This window comes from Melanostigma gelatinosum (genome assembly GCF_949748355.1).
Source record: "Melanostigma gelatinosum genome assembly, chromosome: 20".
Lineage (NCBI taxonomy): Eukaryota > Metazoa > Chordata > Actinopteri > Perciformes > Zoarcidae > Melanostigma > Melanostigma gelatinosum.
In genome coordinates, this window is record NC_136653.1 from 4,476,706 (window position 1) to 4,501,724 (window position 25,019).

At 45.3% G+C, this 25,019-nt stretch overlaps 1 protein-coding gene across 1 annotated transcript in view; it reads right to left on the reverse strand.

Annotated features, from left to right (window-relative positions):
• kcnh2b (potassium voltage-gated channel, subfamily H (eag-related), member 2b) overlaps positions 1-25,019 on the reverse strand; it is a gene marked incomplete at both ends in the record, with an annotated part of 239,506 nt that overhangs the window by 70,400 nt on the left and 144,087 nt on the right. The window contains 4 exons of the mRNA XM_079292121.1: positions 18,975-19,186; positions 19,277-19,614; positions 20,095-20,308; positions 21,149-21,304. Coding sequence (XP_079148247.1) covers positions 18,975-19,186; positions 19,277-19,614; positions 20,095-20,308; positions 21,149-21,304 — 920 coding nt within the window. The remainder of the gene's footprint in view (positions 1-18,974; positions 19,187-19,276; positions 19,615-20,094; positions 20,309-21,148; positions 21,305-25,019) is intronic.

Genomic DNA, 25,019 nt, shown 5'->3' on the forward strand with positions numbered 1-25,019 from the left:
AGTGCATGTTGCCAGGTAATACCACGGATGTACAAAGACAACTGCACACATGGAGGCGGGGCCTCGTTCACGCCTGTGGAAGTTGCTCAGTGGCGCATGAAGCCAAAGAAATTGGACTTCAGAGCATAAAACGAGTGACACAGAGCACACTGCAGTCTTGACCAGGACCCCCTCGTAAGATGGATCTACAATCTCAATGGGATTAATCTGGATGTTATTACAGGCGTGAGTGTTTACAACGTTAATGACCCAATGCTTTAAAAATCCAAGTGTTCATACTGGGAATTTGATTGACCTCTGCTGTGTTACATAATTATCTCTTCAATTTAAGTCGATGGGAAAACGTCTTCAGTCCAATGGCACCATGTGACGGACTCGGAAGTTGTAATTCACCATTCGGCCACTGTGTGCTGCGGACGTTGATACGAGATGTTATTTTGGTCGTTCCAACATGACCGTGAAGTGTTGTTCATGACGTCTATCCCTCATTTAGAGTCAACATTTAGCGGCGGCCATTATCTGACCGTGAAACGCACCACAACCAGCAGTCCTCCGTACTCGCTACCCCTCCTCCTATCTGGACGGAGTAACTGATGCACCGCGTAACGTAGAGAGTGAGAATGAGTCACATACCTGAGCTGGTGGGTTTATCATTAATGGTGCAGATCCTAACTGAAGAGTCAGTGCGTCCGAAGGACAAACGGTGGTGTAAGGCCCACATCGTCTCTTGGGCGGAGACGTCTCCCTCGTCCTGAGGACCTAGTACTGAGTAGTGCTGATGAAGAGGAGTTCCTTTGTTCTCTGAAAAGCCGTAAAGGCCAGCTTGCCAACGTTTAGATGAGACAGTGGTTACCAACTTTGTGTACTATTGGTCAATAACAATCTCAATAATCTTCACATCCACCAGTGTCTGTGCTTGACTTTGCATCTGTGTCTCGTGTTTTGACAGAATTTCCATGACACTCCAATCAATCAGTGAAAACCGTTTTCTAAGAAAATATAATTCAATTTTTTATTATTATTATAGCGTTCACTCTGTAGATCCCAAATACATTGCACCACATCCGTGAACTGATGTGGATTGACTCGTTGAATATATTTTATTAATTTATTTACCACCACTTACAAAGTGCCCTAAATGGTTTCTCTATAGACACACACACACACACACACACACACACACACACACACACACACACAATGACAGATGGGATTTGACAGTTCACTTTGCGTGCCGCGGCCAGGTGGGGATGACCTTTTAAGACAACTGGCAAACAGAGAATGGAGAGAGAGAGACTCCTGCAGAGAGCCTGAGGCTGGGGGGGGGGGGGGGGGGGTGAATTGGTGGTCTTCTTGAAATACCACAGGAAGTGTTGCCAATCGACTGGAACAAAGTACTTTCAGTCTCATTGCTCTGTTCTTTTTACAGAAGATTTAGGAAATCCAAATGCTATTTTACATGCAAACCCTGTGACATGTCATCAAAGTATTATGCTTGTTGTGGGTTGGGCTACAGAAACACTTCAAAGTAACAGTGTGTTGCATTCAGAGGGACCTATGGGAAGATATGGAATATGACATTATTGAGTAAGTTGTATGTAGTGTATGATCACCTGAGAATAAGAATGGTTGTGTTTCTGTTTACCTTAAAATGAGCCGTCTATATCGCCACATGGAGCCGGCGCCATGTTTCTACAGTAGCCCCGAACGGACAAACCACACACACACACACACACATTCAGGTTTTAACATTTTCATACGGAGACATGTCAGGTGGTTGCAATCTACAGCTTCAACACTAGATGTCGCCAAATCCTACACACGGCACCTTTAAGGTTTGGAGAAACATCACAGGGTTGAGTGTCTTCCCCGAATGCTGCACCATATAAAACGACAATGTTCGGTTGCTACAAGTGGATACTAGACAATGTTTTGCATACATCCTTGCGACTTGGCAAGTCAATTTGTAATTCATTAAGCTTCATTCAAAATGTGTTTGCTATTGAAAATGACTAGCATATATACAGTGGGTGTCATTTCCAGGAGACAGGGTTGCTTTTAGGTTTTAAATCATACTACATGTTACATGCTAGCATTGCTTTTAAAACACTGTTTGTCCTGTACCTCGTAGAGAATGTGAGTCTTAACTTGTGTCGTGTCGTTGTTCAGACATTTCCCCAACACAAAGTGATGATGGGAGACTAAAAAAAGTGCCAACTCGTGGCAAATAGCACACAGTCGACTTGTGGGGCGTCACATTTGACGTTGTTTGGAATGAAAGCATTTCAAAGCCGAGCACAAAGTGCTGATGGTTCGGACATTGCCCGTCACGCTGTTTGTCCTTTCCCTGGAATGGCCCTCTGCCACGACAGAGTCAGCGAGGGGGTTCGTGAGCAGGCTCAGGGACACCATTACAGTACGCTAATAATAATAACAACTTAATTTATAGCACCTTTCAGGAAAAAGAAGAAACAACAACATCAAAGCAAATAAGAAACCCAATCAAAGAGGTAAATCAAGATAAAAAGAAAATAAATACACACGCAACATTGATCTGGAATTATGGTTTCAGCTCTTTCCCATGCACAGTGTACGGGGATGAATCAGGGGCTTCCTTCTGCTCCCCGCTGACTAAGCTGATGAAGCGGGGATACGGAGCGCAGGCTATGCATGCTGAGCAGCGTCCTGATAGAGACGTAGCCGGGCAGATTCACCGATACTATCATCCTCCTTGGGGAATTGGCTGCACGGTGCACAACCCTGAGTTGTGCTTTATGCTTCAGTGCACGATAACTCCGTTAGTACAGAGAGAGAATGGGACAAAGTCACATGGGAAGGGAAGAATCCAGGTGTTTGGAGAGCAGAAATGTCATTTTGGAAATGTGTAAATCCACTGTTGACGGGAATTATGACGTCTTATGACGATGACGAGTAGATAGATAGATAGATAGATCTGTACTTTATTCATCCCCAGGGGGACATTTGTATTACACCAATGTCAGATGAATCTGGCATTGTTTGCAAATTCTTAGCTTGTTACTTTGGAACTCAAAGTACTGATGACAAGGAGAAAGATCAATAAAGAACTTTATCACGTACACAAACAAATCACATCTCTATGACTTAATTCAGAAGCTAATACAAGCTCTACTCCACGTGTCCTTACAGCCAACGGAGCACTTCAGTGGGACTTTCTCACAGCTAAGACTACTGAGGATTAAACAGGATAAACCTCCTTTAAACTCTCCCTGTTTGTGATGAACGCTGTGGAAACTATCAGAACACAGTGAGCTCCAGAAGTATTTGCTCAGCGATCTGTGCTCGGCCGTCATTATGGAGTGAGGTCAAGCAGAACGTCAACGTGAATACTCGAGTGTTGTCCCTGCTATCTGTGGGTGAGTTGAATATGTTACAGCAGGAGAGCTTGTAGTCATAGTAAATATCTAGCACACTTCTCTGTAAATAGGAGGTGAAATCAAACCACAGGAGCTTTTGTTCCAATGCACACTAGCTGAGTTATTCCCAGTGGACTTGGTGGTGGTGGAATAGACAAAGACACCAGGAAGCGTCTGACAGCTCCGATAAGCCGGCTGTGACAGGAGCTACCACTGGTTTACACACACAGTCCTACGACACGCATTCCACATCTCCTCTCTCTGAAGCGGACACACGAACAAAACGTACGCCGGGCTGAGGAGAGTGACTCAGCCCGGAGAGTGAGGAGAGTGACTCAGTGATACTCCAGCATTCCCCATTATGTCTCAACCTCGGACGGGCTGCAGGAGAGTGACGTGCCGAACAACAAAGAGACTCAACGGCTGTTTGGGGGGTAGTTGTCTCTGCAGGCTAATAAGCTTTCCTGTTATTTCACGCTTTTTGATGCAAGCCAAATTGTTGAAACCCAACTAATGTAGAAAGCACATAAATAATAAAGTATTGTTCCATTCCAGCTCATCCAAAAACATCTTTTGTGCTTTGGCCTCTTGGCACTGCTGCCAACATCCAAAGATTCAGTTGTTGCCCTGACGGAGTGAAGGAAAAGAAGTGGGGGAGATGGACACTGTTCAAACATAGTGGTTTGTGTTCTTTAAGAACCTGATGGGGAGCGACTTGTATGTGACACAAAGTGTGTGCATAAGCCGTGAGACACAAATATAAGCTAGTGCGCAGGACAGTTCTACAATTGTGGCTTCGGCAGCACACTTTCAGGCAGGGGTTGACTCGCAGTCATCACAAGACCCGTTTGGTAGGTAGCATTGAGCTGCAATGTGCTGAGCTCACCCTGGAGACATGGCCTCCAGCTGACCTGTAGCCTCCGGCCCGCATGGCTTCCTTCCATTCTAAAACTCGGCCTTGCCTGCTTGTCTACTTGGCCTCAGTCACATCCGAAGACTGTCTTTTCTCTCCTTGCATTCTACACGACACTGTTTTCTTTCCCATTGCTCACATTACAGTACATTACATCTGTTAGATCCTGGGGTACTTCTGGCCCGATACGGGGCTACTTACTGACTCAGCTCTCTATTAAAAGATTGTCGAGCTGGTGTTCTTGCGAGGGAACTCGCCTGGCTCTGCTAACTGCCGTTACTCCCGACGTCTACCCTGCTTCCTCCGGTCGGACTGCTCTCGGTCGAGGGGCCACCCTGACCCCAGGCGCTCCTACCAGGTTATGGCAGCTTCCCTCTTCTGGATCCGTGCTCTTGGTAAATGCCAGGTTAGGTTTTAATGGCTAGGATTACTTCTAAAACCGTAAGGGATTGTTAAGTGGATTCGGTCTCTAGGATAACCTTACAGAACTCAGTTGTTAGACATACAATGGATTTAACTTTTTACTGCCACGAGGAACTTTTACTACTTGAGCAAATAAATGCACTTGAGAAATTTAGTTTAAATGCAGATTAGATATTTATTGCAGGTCATATTTAGTTAGTTAGCAAGGGTTAAGCTACAGCTCACATAAAATGTTACTACACTTGATTCGTTACTTTCATTTTCTTCTTAGATTATACTCATTGGTTTTAGATGCCGAGACGGCTCGGTTGGAGCTGGATTTCCAAAGGTGCGGTGAAAAAGTTCTTTTGGAGTTGTTAGGAGCGAAGGTCTGGCCAGACCCTCGGATTCCTCCTGCTCTCGTAGCGGAGTTCGGCCAACAGTCCTCAAGGCTCAGTACAAAGTCTTTCTAGGGCTGCTGTGTTCCTCCGTTGTTCAGTTGTTAAAGTCGAGCAGTGGGGAGAGGAAAATCTCCGTCTTTCAATTATTTGTCCACGAACAGCGGTCTTCTTTCCGTGGACCGAGACGAAGTCCTCGAATACTTCAGTTGCAATCGTCCGTATCTTCTTCTCAGAGCGTCTGGACGGCTCGTGTAGAAATCCCGTCTTGCTGTTTGCAAGTTACTTCTTTTATAACACTTTTGGGCTGCCTCTCGCGTCTCTCCCCCCTCTTCCCCAACACGTCCTCCCTCAGCCCATGATTAACATGACATCATTGATTTGGTGCATGTGCTTCGAAAAGTACCTACATTTTGTGTGTGTGCATGATGAAATCACCCCAACTTCCCTGTCTGGGCGCTTACTTAATCAAGCTCTGCGCGTGTCTGGGTGTTCAACATCTGTTGCACTTCCCCTTTTCCTACACTCACACATTTCTAACACAGATTAGTTATCATAATCACAGTTACAGTTGTTATAATCAGATACAGTTGTTATAATCAGTTAGTTATTATAATCAGTTACAGTTGTTAATCGCTTTATTCAGCACGCGCTTGCTTTTAAAACACTTATTAGATTTTTCTCTCCTCTCTGCAGGCATTATTTTCTTAAGGCCTGCACTCAGCTCACTTCCTCTTTCTCCGTACTTTCTACACACAGACTGCACTATACTCAGATACACATATTATTATTATTATCAGGTTTACATTTGTTAAATCACTCTATGTATTAAACATTCGTTATGTAACGATCATACACTTTATCTTTTGGTTACACTTTAACTATTGATTTCTGAGTATATGCTTTATGCTTTTTATATCCTGACCTGATCGTGTAGTATGTATCCAAGGCGGCTTTCTCTTTTATTACATTACATTACATTACATTGCATTACATTACATTCGACAATATGATGCATGTTCCTTGAAAGAGATATATTGTACTTTCATTTCTTTAGTGTTAGTTTTTCCATGCTTCTTGACTGTTTGCAGTACTTGCTTTTATCTTTGTCGTACACCAAAAACGAAAGCAAATTCCTTGCATGTGAAAAGCTTGTTTATTAATTCTGATTGTTTCTGTATTAATAAGGCCTGTGGAGCTATTCAACACTAAAAATAGACGGAGAGAGGTGCTGAGTGAGCATTTAGAACAATGAATAGCACAAAAGAGATAAGGACATAAAGAGAAAAAGAGGCAAAAGCAAAGAACAATAAAAAAAATAGAGAAAGAGATAAATTGAGAGAGAAAACAAGGGAGACAGATCGAGTGAGAGCAAGGAAGGAGGAAGGGAGTAAATGAGAGTGCAGGGAACAGAGGAACAGAGGAGAGCCTCCCGTGGAGATTAACGAGTCAGTCTCTGCGGGTGGGTTCGATGACAATCTCTGGAAAGAGCCCCAGCTCCCATGATGCTTTGCAGGAGCTCATGACAGGACGACACCGACACGTCACGTCAAGGTGCTGAACAACCTCCAGCTTTCACAGAGCGCACAGATCTGGTGCAGAGCTGTGCTGAGCAGCTTTTGAGCAGGAAATAAGCTAACCTGAATAAGGAGGTAATTTCTCACCAAGGTATGTCACAGTGGGGAGGCCTGCTGTGTATGTGTGTGTGTGTGTGTGTGTGTGTGTATGTGTGTGTGTGTGTGTGTGTGTGTGTGTGTGCGTGCGTGCGTGCGTGCGTGCGTGCGCACTCTTGGAATAATGAGTTAATACACAACCAACAATACACACCAGAAACCCGGAGAGCATGAGCTCCTCCGTGCAAGCTGCACATGCAGATGGTCGACTCACAAGCCAATGGACAGACACTGGGGAAACGCTCACACACACACACACACACACACACACTCCGCCCCTTCCCAAGTTAATAGGAGAGCCTTGTCTGACATACATTGTGTCTGTCTGACGAGAGCTTTTCCAAATTCTGTATTTTCTCCATGTAAAGTAACGAACATGTATAATAATTCTTAGTATAAATCTTCAGAATAATCCCACCAAGCTTAAAATCTTGTCAGCTCAGCTGGGCGTCTTGCTCAAAGGCACCTCAGCAGACGGTTTTGGTTCTCTCTTCACACACACAAATGATTCAGACCAATGTTGGACACAATTACTCGATATTGAACCGTCAGTGAAGACTGAAGCTACATTGCCTGTCTGTGTTCAGCTGTGTGTCTGCAGTGGATGCATTGGAGAGATGCTATATCGGGCTGTGTTGAAGCTCGTCTTGTGGCAGCGCTGCTCTGCTGGTATTTACCGTGATCTTTCTGCAGGGCTCAAGGTCTGGACCAGGGTCATGGATAATGACTGGGTATAAATGGCAGCCTCAGTTTCCATTCCCTGGCGGCCGCCGAGGAGCAGACGCCGACCTCTCGGCTCTGAAGCCTCAAGAGGACCAGCTGTACAGATACTACTGCAGTAATCACACTGATGTGCGTGTGTGTGCATGTGCATGTGCGTGTGTGTGAGAGAGAGAGATGTGACAGAGTGAGTCAGCTATTGATTTCCTAGTCAGCGTTAGCGTTGACCTCATGGGTGATTTACAAAGTGTGTATTTGTGCTTGTGTGTCCGTTAAAGAGTGTGCCTGATATGCTTTGTATGATTCTAGAATGACACCGAGAGCCCTATATATTCAAAGGGTTTCATGTAGAACCCTAAAGGGCTGATGTGGTGCAGCACAACCCAAAATAATCATGTTTCACAGTGACCGCTTTGGGGGGGGGGGGGCAGTCCCTTTCAACAAACCTTGAAGAACTCTTTTTTCCAAATCGGGTTATTTGGCACCTTATTTAGCACCTTTCCTTGTCAGGCAGATATCTGCTCTGGTAAATATAGATCGATCGCCATTATCAGACATCCAGCAAGTCTAAAACACCACCAGGGCACACGTAAGCAGGCTAAATGAACGCCCAATCAATGGCTGCTTGTTGGTGGGACCTTGAGCCCTCTCTGATTCAATTACCTGCTATGATGAGGACAAGCAGCCAGGCAGGGAGGCAGGCTCACAACGCTGTGATTAATGGGGCCAGGGCCAAGGATATGGGTCATACAGACAGAGAGCAGAGGGGGGGAGAAAAGAGAAATCACAGGCTGCGGGATAAAAGGAAAGGAAGAGATAGTGAAGAGGAGGGAAGTGGAGAAGACGAGATGGAAGAGGGGGAAAGAAAAGGAGGGTTGACACAGATGAGGGGATTTGAGGAGAAACAAGAAGAGATGAAGGGAGGGAGAGATTCAGTGGGTAAAGGTGTGGGAGCAGACATGTGTGGCCTTGAACGCCCCTCTCATCCTTCATCTCTTGCTCTTTCACCTTTCCCTTCAGTGGTCCTCTCTCTCCCTCTGTCTGCCCGTCTTCCCCCTGTGTCCGCAATTCTCCTTTCTTTCTCTCTTTAAGTTGCATTTCCTTCTTTCTTTCTACCTCTTTGTCTTCCCTTCTTTGTTTCTTTCCCTCTTGCCTGGTTTACTCCCCTCCTCCCTCAGTGTTTGGTCTCTCTTTTCCTTTATTCCTCCCCTACCTTCTTCTTCTTCTATTTAGTTCCCACATAAAGAGAATGCCACCTGCCTGTAAGTGTCTGCCATTGATCGTGTGTGTGTGTGTGTTTGTGTGTGTGTGTGTGTGAGAGAGAGAGAGAGAGAGAGAGAGAGAGAGAGAGAGAGAGGGATGAAGACAGAGGCAGACTGCCAGCAGCAGTAGAAGCCGTTCAATCAGACTAGATTGAGAAGCCTTCCTTCCTTGGGTGTGAATTAGAGGCGGAGAGATTCAGTCAGCCGGTCCCACTGAGCAGCTACACCAACACCACAGGACGTGGTTGATAATGAACATGTGAAGAATGGCGACGCGTGTTCGCAGAAAGATATTGTATTGTATTGTATTGCAATGGGCTGTTCTTATCTTAGGTGCTATTTCACATGTTCCTTTATATGTATTAACAGCAGCCAAGGTCCTATCTGTTCCAACACTTACCTCAACATCTTCTCATATTTTACGTCTGCTGTGAATCATGGGAGATTTTCCATCTCACCTAAAAACAATTGTGATTGTTCTTAAAGGGACACTTTGGATGTTTCTTCTCCACAGTGACTTTAACAGCTAGATGGAGTTTGGAGCAACAGACAGGAGCAAAGCAATGTGCTGCTGTGGATGTAAGTTAGACTTTGTTCCAATGGGTTGAAGTGCTTTATGTAGAATATGTTCCCCGCTTTACCTTTGCCGTCAGACAGCCCTTCCTGATGGGGAACTCTCTTCATCTATGCTCTCTTAATAAACACCCGACTCCTTTGACATCAACAGCAATGTTTCCTCACAGAACACAGCAGCTGCTGGTCTACCGCTGCCTGTCAGTGTGTTTGTGTTATTGTGTGACTTTAGTGTGTTGAAGGGTTACTTCAGATTCACACAATAACACAAACCAACACATCCGAACTTGTGTGTTCACTTACTTGTCAATGGAGTGTTTGAGTCTTTGAGTCTTTGAGGAGAGCATAGATAACAGATCCAGCTCCCCGTCAGAACGCAGAGGTCTGTACAGCGATGGAAGTGTTCCAAATACAGCGCACACATGAACCAGTATCAATTAGTTCAGGAGTTTAAACTCTTTGGATAGAAAAGGTTATTCCTGCAGCGTTTGTGAACTTTCCCTTTAAGTCCTCGTGAACAGTGTTGTCATGTCATTTCAAAGACACACCGAAGTTCTATAGAGCGTTACAAATGGCTGAATCGACGTCTCTCCCATGCTCTTCGGATGTGGTGGCTCTCAGCGGCAGGAAGGGAGAGATATAGATTGGCTGCTGGAGAATGAGCACATTTAGTTCAACGAGGACGGCAATTTCAAAGTCACGTTTGACACTCCTGCATTAACAGAAAGAGTTATGGATTATTACAACGCTTCCACGAGGCTAACGCCCAAGGTGTGGTTCTTTAACGTGAGTCAAAGATCATTTCAGAGGCTCAGCTCAGCATGCAGGATCACACTCACTGCATGGAGCATTGATTTAACATCTTGAGGCTGTGAGCAGCTGATGTAGTTGGTACTGTGGGTGATCTTTAGGGGCTATCATTTATTTACAAATATGTAATATCCAGCATTTGATTGCAGCATATTATACCAACTCCTCTATTACACCAAATGTGCAAGCGCAACGTTGTAAAGATGGCCTCAGAGTGTAGCTGTGCTTTCCTGCACAGGCCACACTGCAACTCCAGCAGCCAAAACCTACATTGAACTACAGCAGACACAGCATGCAGGTACTAGGGCTGCATGGAGTCTTTTGGTGGACACACGTCGCTCTGAGACACTGACAGCATGCTTCCCTTCTGTGTGGGTCATCGCACTCTGATGGATGAAGCACTCAATCAATTTGAGGTATTGAGGCAGAGCCTCTGAGCAGGCGGCTGAATTACAGTCCTGCATGTTCAGTGCGTCACGCGCTCCCAGACTGTACTCAATTACGGCCGATTTAACCGACGGAGCTCAGCGCCGGCGCTCCAGCTCCATTTGCATTTCTCGCCAAAATATTACACTGGAAACGGCTCCCCGGGGACAGAAATCCCCTCAAATAACAGGAAATGGGGCAATTAGAGTGCAAAAAGAAGACTGTTTGAGATAAACAGGAAACAGAAAAAAATGATCACCTGAGCTGTGGAGTGTGGCTGCTGGCTCAAGCTGCAAATAGCCAAACTAAATCCTATGTGCTTTGTCTTCTGCCATAGAAGTCACTTCTCTTTGATGAATACAGGGTTCGGGTTATGTGTGGAGAAGAACAAGCATGGAGGTTTGAAGTACCTCTCACAGTAGTGTGCTCTCTCTTTTTGACCGTGAGGGCTGCTGCTGCAAAGTGGACTCATGTCTGCAGGAGATGTTTTCAAAATGAAAGTTTTACTGAACGGTTTCACTGCGGTATTCAAATCTGAATCCCCGGCTGTGTGAAAACGTGCTCTCCTCCACGTCGACTGAGAAAACCATCAATGTCTACTCACTCCTGTTCTATTTAGAAGACACAGCCCTGCTGCAGGACTTTACCAGAGGTGCATGTCTCACCAAAACAACCACAGTGCACCCCCCCCCCCCCCCTCTGGTGCTTTCTCATTAAAAAAAATAAAAACACAACTAACAAAACATGTGGCACTGCTAAAAATAACTGCTTTTGAATCATTCACGACATACAGCACTTAGAGAGCTCATGCATACTCATGACCCGATGCAAATATGTATCATCAGACTGTAACTAGTACGGAATTCAATGAATGGAATAACGTAGAGCAACCTCTACATACACACACACAGGATTGTACGGTCTGAACGTGGGACATGTGGGAGCTGTGTGCGGTCACTGCAGGCAGAAAGCAACTAGGAGCTGTGAGCCGGCATGTGAGCGACAATGGGAACCATGTACCGGTACGTCTTTCCTCTTGTTTTGTGCAGTGTCCGTTCTAATAAAGATTCCTATATGTTAAGAAATATCTGTACATTTATGTTGTCAAAATTGTCCAGTTGCTTAAGCTCAACATGTCTTCTGTGTTAAGAGGAACCGGGCTACTGATCGTACAAAGAGAAAAGCCACGGAGGACAAAAATGAATATAGCAACCAAGGAAGGAAGGAAACCGCATAAAATACGCAGATATTAATACGACGGATGATGTTTTTTTTAACTCACACTGCCAGAAATCTCTGTGTACGATGGATAAATGTGAAAAGTGGATAACTACCCAGAAAGGCACATGTGTCCTAGTGCACTCACACACAACATACAAGCCTCTACTCGTTCACCTTCACATCACAGAGGATGTATAGAAACGCACAGTGAAGATGGGACACAACCACAGAGATCTCTCTGGTTCCCTGTGAAGCCGGCTCATTAAAGAAATATACAAAACCTACATCCCGTTTAATGTAACACACGTCTGTAATGGCACGAGTGGCTCATTTCAGTACCTACATGCACACGGTGCAGGAGTCACAGCGCTTTCAGATGAGGCTCAGCATGTCACATATCATTCGCTTTTAAAAAACATTATCACAACAAAACACTTACATTTCCTGCTATTTATGTTTGTCTTGATGAAGTATGCTGATGGAAGACAGTAAAAGTGTCGGCGCCTCGGTAGAGGGGAGGAGAGGAACGACCTGGCTCGTGAAAAATAAGCGAATAAATCATTTTAATTAAGACCATTTTTTACCATCACCATTCATAATTCATACACCAGGGCAACCAGCATTAAATTATGAGCTTGTCGTCTCATTTTTTTGGTCAGCAAGACAAGATAATATCAGTCATACATCTTCTGGACTTTTTCGATGCAGCTTAATTGGGACTGAATCTTGTCAAAGTAGCAGGAAGTTGATTGGAGCTCATGTCGTGTTGCTAGTTTGGAAGTGGACCTCGGTGTCGGCACATGGCACACATGACAAATTGGACCAACAGGGTTTCTAGAAGCCGCACCAAGACTTTGACAGTTGGACTTCTTACTTTTATCATTTAGGAAACAACTCAAATAATCTATGAATCGCTGCTCTGGGATATGTTAGGAATAAATAATAAGTTATGGATATGCATATGAAAGAATGCAGGGAAATTATATACACATTTATGATGGTGCTATCCACAATAATGTCTTTGTCTGCAGTTAGGGGTCTCTAGCCAATGCTGTTGGGCAGACACAATGTTTGCTACGGTTAACGGTTACGACTTAAGATCCAGACGTCCTGGCACTAAAAATGTCCAAGATCTAAAAAGTGTGTCGTAAATGTGGCTAAAAACTGGATAAAGGGTAAATTTATAGCTTCTGGCAGACAATGCTGACAGGGGAGCAGAGACGTCATCGAGAGGGGACCAAATGAAACGGACTGTTCCGTCAATTAAAATCACGGGTTTCTCTGGGTTTGAAAGTAGGTGTTAACATTTGGGATAACGCAAGTACACAACTCAAACAAATCTATAACATAGGGCTAGTCGTTCTGGAGACATTTTAATGCTGAAAAGTTACAAACGTTAAAAACGAACGCCAGCATCAACAGTCTCACATACAGCACTCGATGCACAGGCCGAACACCTTACACCATCAACACCATCAGCCAACACATGCACCAGCACTCAAGCTGCAGGAGTTCTCTGCTGGAGACGGTTCCTACCACTGTGCTGCTGGGCGCGGTTTGTTCCATCCATTGCTCCATTGGATCCCACTGTGGAGTTGGATGTGACATGCTGCTTGAGTAGAGAGGCGGTGTGTGACTGGAGGAGAGCGTCAGTGGGTGTACAGTACATGTTCACATGTCTGCAGGAGTGCCATGTATGGAGCTGTGGGTGTGTGTCAGGAATACTGTATGAGGGCGGTGACGGGTGAGTGTGTGGAGTGTGTATCTCAGTAGCTAATCACTTGTCCCCTACAGCAGAGGTCCCCTACAGCAGAGGTCCCTTACAGCAGAGGTCCACAACCTTTATTGCTCCACGGACCGGTTTCATGTAAGACAATATTTCCTATTTTCACGGACCGGCCTTCAGGGTGTGGCGGATAAACACAACGAAATAAAATGATATGATTGTCATGAAAACAAAAATTAAATTTCACAAAAAAATACAACTCACAACGCTGAATCAGTGGAGCCCTGAGCTCGTTTCTCTGCAACGAGACGGTCCATCTGGGTTAATGGGAGACAATGACATCCCGCTTCACAGAGAGGATGTGTGAAATGGAAGCAGGGTGTTCAGAGCTTTAGTGGTGATCTCAGGATATTGAGCCTTGATTTTAAGCCAAACACCAGCAGAGTTGTTGTCTTTAAGGCCACCGTCATTTACAATCTCCAGCAGCTGATCTTCTGTCGCCACATATTCTGCAGAGCGGGCTTGAGCGTCAGAATTACTCCTGATGTTTAATCAGACTCCTGATGTTGTCTGTTAAATGAAGCTTTCATGTTCTTGGAGGTTGTAGCTCTTCTTCTGTCTCCTTAGTGGCCTTTCCTCTTTGCAAAGAAGCTCTCCAAAAGTTATTTACTAATTTTCGCTAGTTTGTGGGTTTAATTTGTGAGGTAACGTATCACGTGACTGAGACGAGCGTCTTGACATGCCAAGAGGCACAGGCGGATGAAATTGAGAGAGAATCAGGTCATTTTTCAAAATAACACATCTTTCAGACGCTGATAATCAATAAAATGGAAATAATATAATATCTACTCTTTCTGTGCGGCCCAGTACCAAATGACCCACGGCCCGGTACCGGTCCACGGCCCGGTGGTTGGGGGCCGCTGCCCTATAGGACACAACCTCAGGGATGGTCGCGATGAGTGTCACTGAAGTGTGTATGTGTGCAGTGAGGCATGGTGCCACTTTTTCTCTACACTGGTCAGTGGTTGGCTCAGCCCTTCATGCCTCTCCAAACACTGAGTAAGAGCTTCCTCTTTCTTGGTGTCCTCTCAACCACTCCATCCAACTATCCATCCATCCATCCAACTATCCATCCATCCATCCATCCATCCAACTATCCATCCAACTATCCATCCATCCATCCAACTATCCATCCAACTATCCATCCAACTATCCATCCATCAAACTATCCATCCAACTATCCATCCAACTATCCATCCATCCATCCAACTATCCATCCAGCTAGCCAACTATCCATCCAACTGTCCATCCATCCAACTACCCATCCAACTATCCATCCATCCAACTATCCATCCATCCATCCATCCATCCATCCAACTATCCATCCATCCATCTAACTATCCATCCAACTATCCATCCATCCATCCAACTATCCATCCAACTATCCATCTAACTATCCATCCAACTATCCATCCAACTATCCATCCATCCAACAATCCAACTATCCATCCATCCAACTAGCCATCCATCCATCCATCTAACTATCCATCCAACTATCCATCCATCCATCCATCTAACTATCCATCCAACTATCCAACTATCCATCCATCCAACTATCCAACTATCCATCCATCCAACTATCCATCCATCCATCTAACTATCCATCCAACTATCCAACTATATATCCATCCAACTATCCAACTATCCATCCATCCATCCAACTATCCATCCATCCATCTAACTATCCATCCAACTATCCAGCCATCCATCCATCTAACTATCCATCCAACTATCCAACTATCCATCCATCCAACTATCCATCCATCCATCCATCTAACTATCCATCCAACTATCCATCCAACTATCCATCCATCCAACTATCCATCCATCCATCCAACTATCCATCCATCCATCCATCCATCCATCCAACTGTCCATCCATCCATCCAACTATCCATCCATCCATCTAACTATCCATCCAACTATCCATCCAACTATCCATCCATCCATCCATCCAGCTATCCAACCATCCATCCATCCATCTAACTATCCATCCAACTATCCATCCAACTATCCAACTATCCATCCAACTATCCATCCATCCAACTATCCATCTAACTATCCATCCAACTATCTATCCAACTATCCATCCATCCAACTATCCATCCATCCATCCATCCATCTATCCATCCAACTATCCATCCAACTATCCATCCATCCAACTATCCATCCATCTAACTGTCCATCCATCCATCTAACTATCAATCCAACTATCCATCCATCCATCTAACTATCCATCCAACTATCCATCCAACTATCCATCCAACTATCCATCCATCCAACTATCCATCCAACTATCCATCCATCCATCCATCCATCCATCCGTCCAGCCATCCAACTATCCAGTTTTGCTTCCAGCTATCCACCTGTTCACCCATCCAGCTACTCATCCATCCATCCATCCATCCATTCAACCAACCACCTTGTTCGACTGTGTTATGCATCAATAAGAAGTCACCTGTGCTCAAGTGTGTATCTAGTAAGAGCTCACATAGAGGCTGTTAGAATAAAGTTGTTGAAATGATTGATGAGCAGATGGTGGCAATTACACGTAGAGGCAGCTGGTGTATTTACTTTCCAGACATTTACTCCTGTACAAAGCAAGAGAAGTCAGTATTCATGAGCCAGTGTGAGCTCAAGCAGCTTGGTCATAACGAAGTGCAAGAGGCAAAAACCAACATGCACAGAGAAAGGGGGACAGCGCCAGAAGCCTTTTCAAATGAGAGAGGAAATCTGCATTCTTGTTGGGGGTGTCAGATGTTTTATGAAGCACTTAAATTATTCAGATTTATTTGCCTTTCAACATCTTCTTCTCTGCTCCTCTGAGGGACTGCAGAGTTAACCGTCATCCCTCCACCTTATGTAGTGCTGCCATCTACAGGCCCGGGCAGGTACTGCAGGTGCTCTTGCAATAACTCGATATCCACTGAACAGTTGTTCTCAGGCATTTAGCACACGGATCAAAGAGTGGGAGAAGGTCTGGAGTTGAACCGCGTGGCTCAGCCGTAGATTATTATTATTATTTCTCTCTTTGTAGTTGAAAACGTGGAGATGACTGAAATCTGCCGCTGCAGTCGACTGACAAGCAGCAGACTGTCGGTCAGAGGGCAGGTGGAAGCAACTCTTTAGGGGACTTATAATACGAACATCAAAACACCCTGCTGCTGCTGCTGCTGCTGTTATTACGAATTCATCAACCCTCTACTAGGACGCAGAAAAATGAATAGAATGTTAGAAAAGAGAGTTTTCCTGTTAAGTGGTCGTCAGTTACATGCAGAGAAAGGTGCAGCTCATCTTGTGTTGTCCTCCGTCATTCTTCCCTTAACGGCACCTCAAATACTGTGCAGCATGATTACATTAGGCTTGTATTGTGTTGCATCATCAACTTGAGAGTGCTCCCTGCTGATGCTCCCGTCGGTGCTCGGAGAGAGAAGAGAATATGAAAGAAGAGATTGTTCCTCCTCCTCTTTGGTAACTCCACGCAGCCGACAGTGCTGAGGGAGAATCAACGTAATCTTCTTTGCTCTTTGTTCGTCTAACTCCCAACGTGGCCTTCCCAGATGTAAGAAAGAGACAGAGACATCGGGCTGACAAAGGACTTCACCGGCCTGAATAAAACACGAAATGACCTTTGAGAGCTTTTACCGAGAGACAATCTACACACCGCATTCTGCCGCTAAAGAAAACCTGCACTACAGTCAGTACAGACGGTAGTTTAACTTCTCCAAATAGGATCATCTGGATACATTCAGTGTTCCAACCTCCTTGTTTTGCAGTGCAGTGTGCATGTACTAGTAGATGTTGAAACAGTTATGTTTTCTGTCACAAACATTTATGCATGTGAGAATTAAATTTGTGTAATGCATAGATACTATATACCTTTGGATGGAATATGAGCCATGTGACAGCACACGGTGAGATAAAAGCAGGCACAATGAAACAATAATCAAAAAGGGAAACTGACAAAACAGATTATGGTTTCATAATGTCAGATTACAGTTCCCTATCAAACTCGGGGATGAAAGACACTGATAATAACTCAGATTATATCCTGCATCAATCTCAAACCTCTCTCTGACAAAAGAGAGACATCTAACAACATCCAGTCATCATGAACGTTGAAAGACCGCCGCTGTTACATGACCCGTCTCTGTCATCTGTGTCACACAGCGGTTTGAAGTTCATGGCACATTTCTGTCTCCCTGCAGTTCATCACAGTTATGAATCCCACAGGAGAGGTGGGCTTTAGTAAAAACTGATTCATCCACAGGAAGCTGATTGATGAGATATCACATCGGCCATCAGTCTGAGACACATCTATGGAACACACACACACACATACACATCCACACACACACACACACACACACACACCCACACACACACACACATACCCACACAGACACACACACACACACACATCCACACACACACACACATACCCACACAGACACGCACACACACACACACACACACACACACCCACACACACACACACATCCACACACATCCACACACACACACACACACACACATCCACACACACACACACACACATCCACACACACACATACACACACACACACACACACACATACACACACACACACACACATACACACACACACACACACACACACATCCACACACACACACACATACATCCACACACATACACATACACACATCCACACACACACACACATCCACACACACACACACACACACACACATCCACACACAAATTAACACACACACACACACATCCGCACACACACACACACACACCCCTACACACACACACACACACGTACAGAAAGTGCAAAGTAACTCCGGCAAATGTGAACAAGCATGTCGTTCACCTCTGGATTTGGGAGAAATGAGGCACATTGTGATGTGTTATCAGGCTGAATCAAGTCTTCACCTGTTCCAAGACTCTCAGCACAATCTGAAACAAGGCAGAACAAGGCTCTGTGATGGAGCCTAAGTATCGGTCACAAGATGTCCTCCTCTAGGAAGAAAAAGGGTCCAATACTAAACTAAACCTTCTGTCCAAGTAGACAAGGAAAGGTTCCCCTACAAACCACCTGATTTGTGCAACCATTGCCCTCAATAAAGCTCTCCTCTCACAACAGAGACGTTCCTTCCTGGCTGGTTAGCTACGTGTGGTTGGTTTGGAGCAGCAGGGGAGCATCTTGTGAATCATGCTAGCTTGCATGTCTGTCCGACGGCACCTACACACATGCAGAAGTGTATCCAGAACATGGGGACACCAGTGAACCTCTGAGATCACTAGAGGCTGAGCTGCAGCGTGGAATAGAACAGGCCTGACACACAAACAAAGTGATAACACGGCTGCGACCTCTCTCCTGGCGAGGACCAGCACACGCTCCTACCTGTGTGACTTTCTCCGTGACGTGGTGTGTCCGGTCGATGAGTTTGCAGGGAGCTATGATGTCCATCTCCCCGCTGGGCAGGGCGATGAGCGGGTCCGGTTTGAAATCCACAAAGTTGAGGGTGATCTGAGGGATTTTGGAGATGGTGCGGTACCGCATGAGGTCCGAGTCCGACGTGGAGTTCAATATGTTGGACTTGCTGTTTACCGCGCCTGTAAACACACACGGAGGTGAAAATCGATGGGGATGATAGGAAAGGTCGGCGTTTTTTTTTTTCATTTTTTCTGCGTCCAACTGCTCACCGGTGCCGCTGCATCCCGGCCGGACACTCGCTCTGTGGTTCTTCCGGTCCCTGTCGGGCCTCATGGCCTCGATCTCGTCTACGGAGGACGCACGACGCATGCTGTGGAAGCTCTCCCGCGAGCGGCTGCGCGACAGGGAGGAGTTGGAGCCCGAGGCGTCCGGGTTGAGGCTGAGACGGTGGTGAGGCGCTACGCAGGGGGACGACTGGTTGAGGGTATCCACCAGGTGGGCTCTGGAGGGAGGTGGAGGAGGAGTAGGAGTGGGTGCAGGAGGGTCGGGGCCCAGCAAGGTGCACTGGTCCTCCTGGCGGTCTTCTGGCCAACTCTGTAGGGCCGACCTAGGAAACGCAGGACGTGATGGGTATTAACAGTGTGAGAGATTTGGAAGTCATAAACTGCATATTTCAGGTGAGGGTTCAGGGTCTATACTAAAAACAGAATGCTGCTGGTTTTGGCTAACAGTGACCTTTGACCTCACTGTAGCAGGAAAAGGGACAAGAGGAGTTCCTGGCAGAAAGCATTCAAGATGCATTTGCTACAAGAAACAGAAACAACAATCCACACATCACAGAATTACACTGTGAGATAATGTAGCTTTTCTCAATCGATAGGATTTGCGCCTTTTTTTTTTTGGTAAGAAATACACCAGAAATACACCAGAAATACACCAGAAATACACCAGAATTACAGCATGCTCAAAAGGCGCATGCACAGACCCTTGTTAGGACTCATTGGTGAGCGTGAGACATACTCGGTATTTAAAAGAAGCCTCTGCTAACCCATCTCTTTGTCCCCAGCATGTCCCTCTCAGGGCCTACCTGCTGCTGACGAGTTGCTCCTGGTGGTCGAGCGGTAAAGGGGGAAGAGGCCGGAACTCCCCGAGGCCTAAGGACTCGTGACTGCGGTGGTCTGAGTGCAGCGGCATACGTGTGGCGGTGGAGATGCGAGCGGCCTCCGTGTCGTCCAGAGACACTTTGCTGTTGGACAGCGAGCGCAGGAGGGGAAGACGCAGCTTGAAGCCTCGTGGGCGACCTGGAGAGGAGGAAGAGGAGGAAGAGGTAAAATGGAGGAGAGGACAGGTGTGTTTCCAAGATTATACTGTAGCAGGAAGGAGAGATGAAGGAGGGAACTGCAAGGAAAAGGAAGATCTAAAGAGAGAAACGAGTAGAGACAGGACATGGGAGGATGTTCTAGGTATTGGAGGTCATGCTAGGAGGGAGGTCTGAACTGGATCAGTCCAATAGACCTTTAAAATACAGCTTCAAAAACAATCTGCAGGAATTTGGGACAGTAGAACTTATTGGATTTGGGTTTCAGCCAAGTTAAAAACAAAGAAAACAAGACAGACTTGATTTAGAATGTTATCACTGAACCCAGTGTTATCCCTCTGGAACATGCAGGTTAATTTAGCCAGAAACCTGATCCAACACAAATACCCAGGATTCACAGCAGTACACAGCTCAGCCAATACAAGAGCCAGCTGGCCTTTCTGGAAATGAAACAGGTGAATTAAAGTGAGGGTTGTCACTCCTCGCCGACTCAACATAAGTCCACTTGGCTTATTGAAAGGGAAATGTAAGTGCATGTTGGACGAGGATTTAAAGTCACGGAACCAGTGAAAGGTTGACCGACTGAGAGTCAAGCTGCTGGACTCTCTCTACTACTGCTCCATCAATAACGTTATTATTCCTTCAGCGATGTTTGCCTCGATGATTTTTCTGTTTTATATATAAAATGAAACATTTTGAAGCATTCCTGATTTAAGTCTCGAGCAGAAAGTGTGCAGACAGACGGGACACGAAGTTGCTCCAGCCTGACTCGATCATTGCGGAGCAGAAAGAGCAGCGTGAGTGAGGCCTAGTCGGTATCTACCGGTGACGAGCCAGGCGGGCAGGCGGTGGTTGAGCTCCTGTTTGTGGTGCAGGAGTACTTCCTCTGTCATGCCCTCGAAGTTGAGGATGAACATGATCACCGCGCCATCTTCGTTCTTCACCGGCACCACGTCCACCATACACAGGAAGCACTGACCTGCGTGGGACGAGAGAGAGAGATGGATGAAGTCAGACTGGTTGTATTTCATGCACAACCTCTCACGGTGCCAAAAGTCCAGATGGTTCTTTTTTTCAGAATCGAGGATTATTAATATCTCCGACCCTGGGGAAGTCAAGTGAGGCAACAACAGTGGAATTGCTTCTTTGCACCAGTTCGATTGCTTTTGATGACTGTGAGAGTCTACATGATGATTCTGTGTGCAGACACACTGAGCCGATGACACGTACGCACTAATTACACAGGACCACTTCTTTCACACACACTTCCCCCATCCCCATCCTCTCCTCATTAAACGTACATCTGCACTTAATCAACGCACGCGCTCTCTAATCTACCACATGAGTTCCAGAACAGCTAAGTAGGCGTGAAATTAGACTCCATGTGACAGTAAGTGGCTGCGAGTTCCTCTACCAGGTCTGTAGGCCTGGATACTTTGTTCTGCACAGCAGCAGGACTGCAAGTCAGATAAGGTGTTAGCATTCTGGTTTTGACACGAGGAATTTGAACCTTCAAAGCATCGAAATACACACACACACACACACACACATACGAAAATGGCATTGTCATCCTTATTACAAAATGTGATGGATATTATCTGGAAGCATCCAGAAAACATCTGGAGAAATGACGAATTTTAAAGTTCCCATTGTTTACATTGTACAGCAGGAGACATAATGGACACTTACATCTACAGCACATGAATACTGCAGCCATATTGTCCTGTGACACATCATTTGAATGCAATTTAATTTATCTACTCCAGACCATACAACTCCTTGTCCCCCTCGTCCTCATTACATTCCCTTTCTAAAAACCAAGCTACGGTGAAATGCACCCAGTTTACAATGTCAAACCCAAGGCTCACGCTTTGAGAAAGCCATTGAGTTTGCTCGTCGCTAACATCTCTTGTGGTTCACACATGTACACCTTGTGGTGCTGAACAGCTCCTCTGACCCGTCCCGCCTCTTACCTGGACAGTGATGGTCAGCGTCCGCTCTACAAATGGCAGCGTGGAGCGCTTTTACATCCGACGCGATGTGTTGCACAACACACGCCTGTCTCACTCACTCACTCACTCACCCGCCCATCATCATCATCATCTCACATCATCACTGGAGAGTGGGCCGAAATCCGATTGGACGGCGGCGTAATCCCAACACAGGAGGGGAAAAATGTGAAACACAGGGAATACTAAAGGATTACACCATCTGGCCATATCTAGCAGAGCGTGTGTGTGTGTGTGTGCCCATGCATGCTTATGTGCACATGTAGGTAGATGCCCGGTCTCATGTTCATTCATAAGCTATTGGGTCATTCATGCCTGTTGACAGCTGTCACACTGGATTTGCAGCCGTTTTAATCGCTGAAGGTGTTGCTGCACGACCAAAAGCCGCTTCACAGCTCTGCAGGCCAAACTTGCAGACACGTGTCAGCATTTCTCCAATGTTTTGGGCTGTTTGTATGACAAGACGTGGCCCCAGATTGCCCAATGAGTAGGGTTGTGATGAGATACACATCCTGATACAGGTGTTACGGTTCAATGTATCGCGGCTGAAAAAGGTGTTCTGAGAAAGTGTGAGTCACCAGAACCACGAGAGGAGGAGCCTGAGAGATGAACAGACACAGAGACGCTCACTCACACACACACACACACACATGCGAGCAATCACAGGATTCTCCTGGCAGAGACGTGAAAGTGAATCCTACTGATGTATGAGCAGGTCTGTGCTGAAGGACAAGTCAAGCCAACAGCAGAGCAATGTCTAATCAACGAAACAAACGCAACACCTCATATCACGTTGTCAAACAGATTCAATTGGATGAATGGATTCTCTCACTGATTCCAACGACTGTCACATGCAGAGAGTTCCCAGCACTAGTTTTCATTTCCTGATGCAGGACGATGCCTCAGAAACACGGAAGCAGCAACTCTTCCTGTCCTCAGCCGGCCACCTGTAAGAGTAGCAGGCTGGGAGCTGTTTCTGTAAAGACACGGCACACAGTCATGTGTGTTGTGTGCAATGTTCCCTCTAATTTTTCATGTGTCTGGGCATACACACAAGCTCCCTGAGCACACTGAGGACCACTGTGAGCAACATCAGATGTGCACGCTGTGGCCACACACCAGTATCACACCTGTTCAAAACCTTGGATCATAGCAAGTTACATGGCTTATTAAAAGAATCAAATTACAGCAGCAATTTTCACTAGTTTACTTTTAATATAAGTGATTTGACAAACTTTAAAGGAAAAAGACAAAAATCTTGTTGTTCATGAGATGTGTAGTATGTTTTATGTGAGAGTCCTGCTTGGCCATGGGAAGAGTCTTGCTTTGGCCTGTGTGAGGGTCCTGTTCTGGAAGAAATGATACATATACACCTTTCAGACATAACATTTTGTTCACATTAAAACATTCACATTTTGCACAATGACGTGTGCTGTAGCTTGTGATACAGTGTAAATTCCTGTAACTCTGTCTGTAAAATATGTAATTACTCAGTTTTTTATTATCATTTCTACTACCCATAAATGATCTAGTAGTAACATAATTTAATGATTAATATCCATAAGTAAAAAATCTTAATAAATGTCACGAGAATATGCACAAATCTGACTTAAATTTTACCTTATTTTTCACGTCTGTCCTTCTCACTTCTCCAATGGTTGTACACTTTGTCCAGGTTGATGGATTCGTCTGCTTCTTGCTTTGACTTTATGCGCATCAGCTGGTCCAAATGTGCCACTTCAAGACGATTTCTGGATGCTGTTTTGATTTTATTTTTAGTTTTTTCTGCTGAATGTGACGCTTGAGGTAGTCCAACTTCCATTCAGTCCACATTTTTCCCTCGGAAAACTCATTTGCTACTTTAGCTTCGCTGCATGTTTTGCAGAGTAGACCCTTCTCACTCGAAAAAGAAAAAATCTCACCCAGTTTCACCGCTTGTTCTTCTATTTGAACATACTCCGACAGCCATTCCATCTTAAAAGAACCACATTTCTTTTTTCCAATGGCTTGGTGAGTGGATGTGTCGCTGCCCGTTCGTTTCGCCATGATAAGGGGGGATTACGTTACGCAAATGCCCCTCGTAACTCCGCCTCACTGTTGATAGCTAGCTAACCTGCACGGCGCGAATGGGCAGGGCAATAGTGTCAATGCTATGATTGGCTGCGTAGCGTAAGTGAACCGAATCGTATCATTGGCTGGACACCTGTCACTCACTGAGTTACGTTGCAAAATAGTACAGAAAACAAAATTATTATTATTATTATTATTATTATTGGTTTAATTGATTAGATAAGATTAGGACTAATATTAGATATTAATTAATACGTTTATGTTGAATTTTATTTTATGCGCTGCATAGATTTTCTTGTGCGCTGAGAATGTGCGAGCAGTGCGCGATTGCTCAAGCGCGCAGTTTAGAGGGAACATTGGTTGTGTGGATGACAGATGTGATTTGCACAAACACACACATGTACACACACACACACACACACACACACACACACACTGCGTTGTAGTTGATGCGATGAACATGTTAACAAAAGAGGATTTAACTTCAGTTCATTGTTTTAAGTCGAATATATTATAAGACAAAGTGTTTACGGTCAGTTCTTCAAAATAATCTGGAACATTCACTCGGTTATGTTCCGCTTCTCTGCGTGTGTTCATATGCAAGTGTGTGTTTGC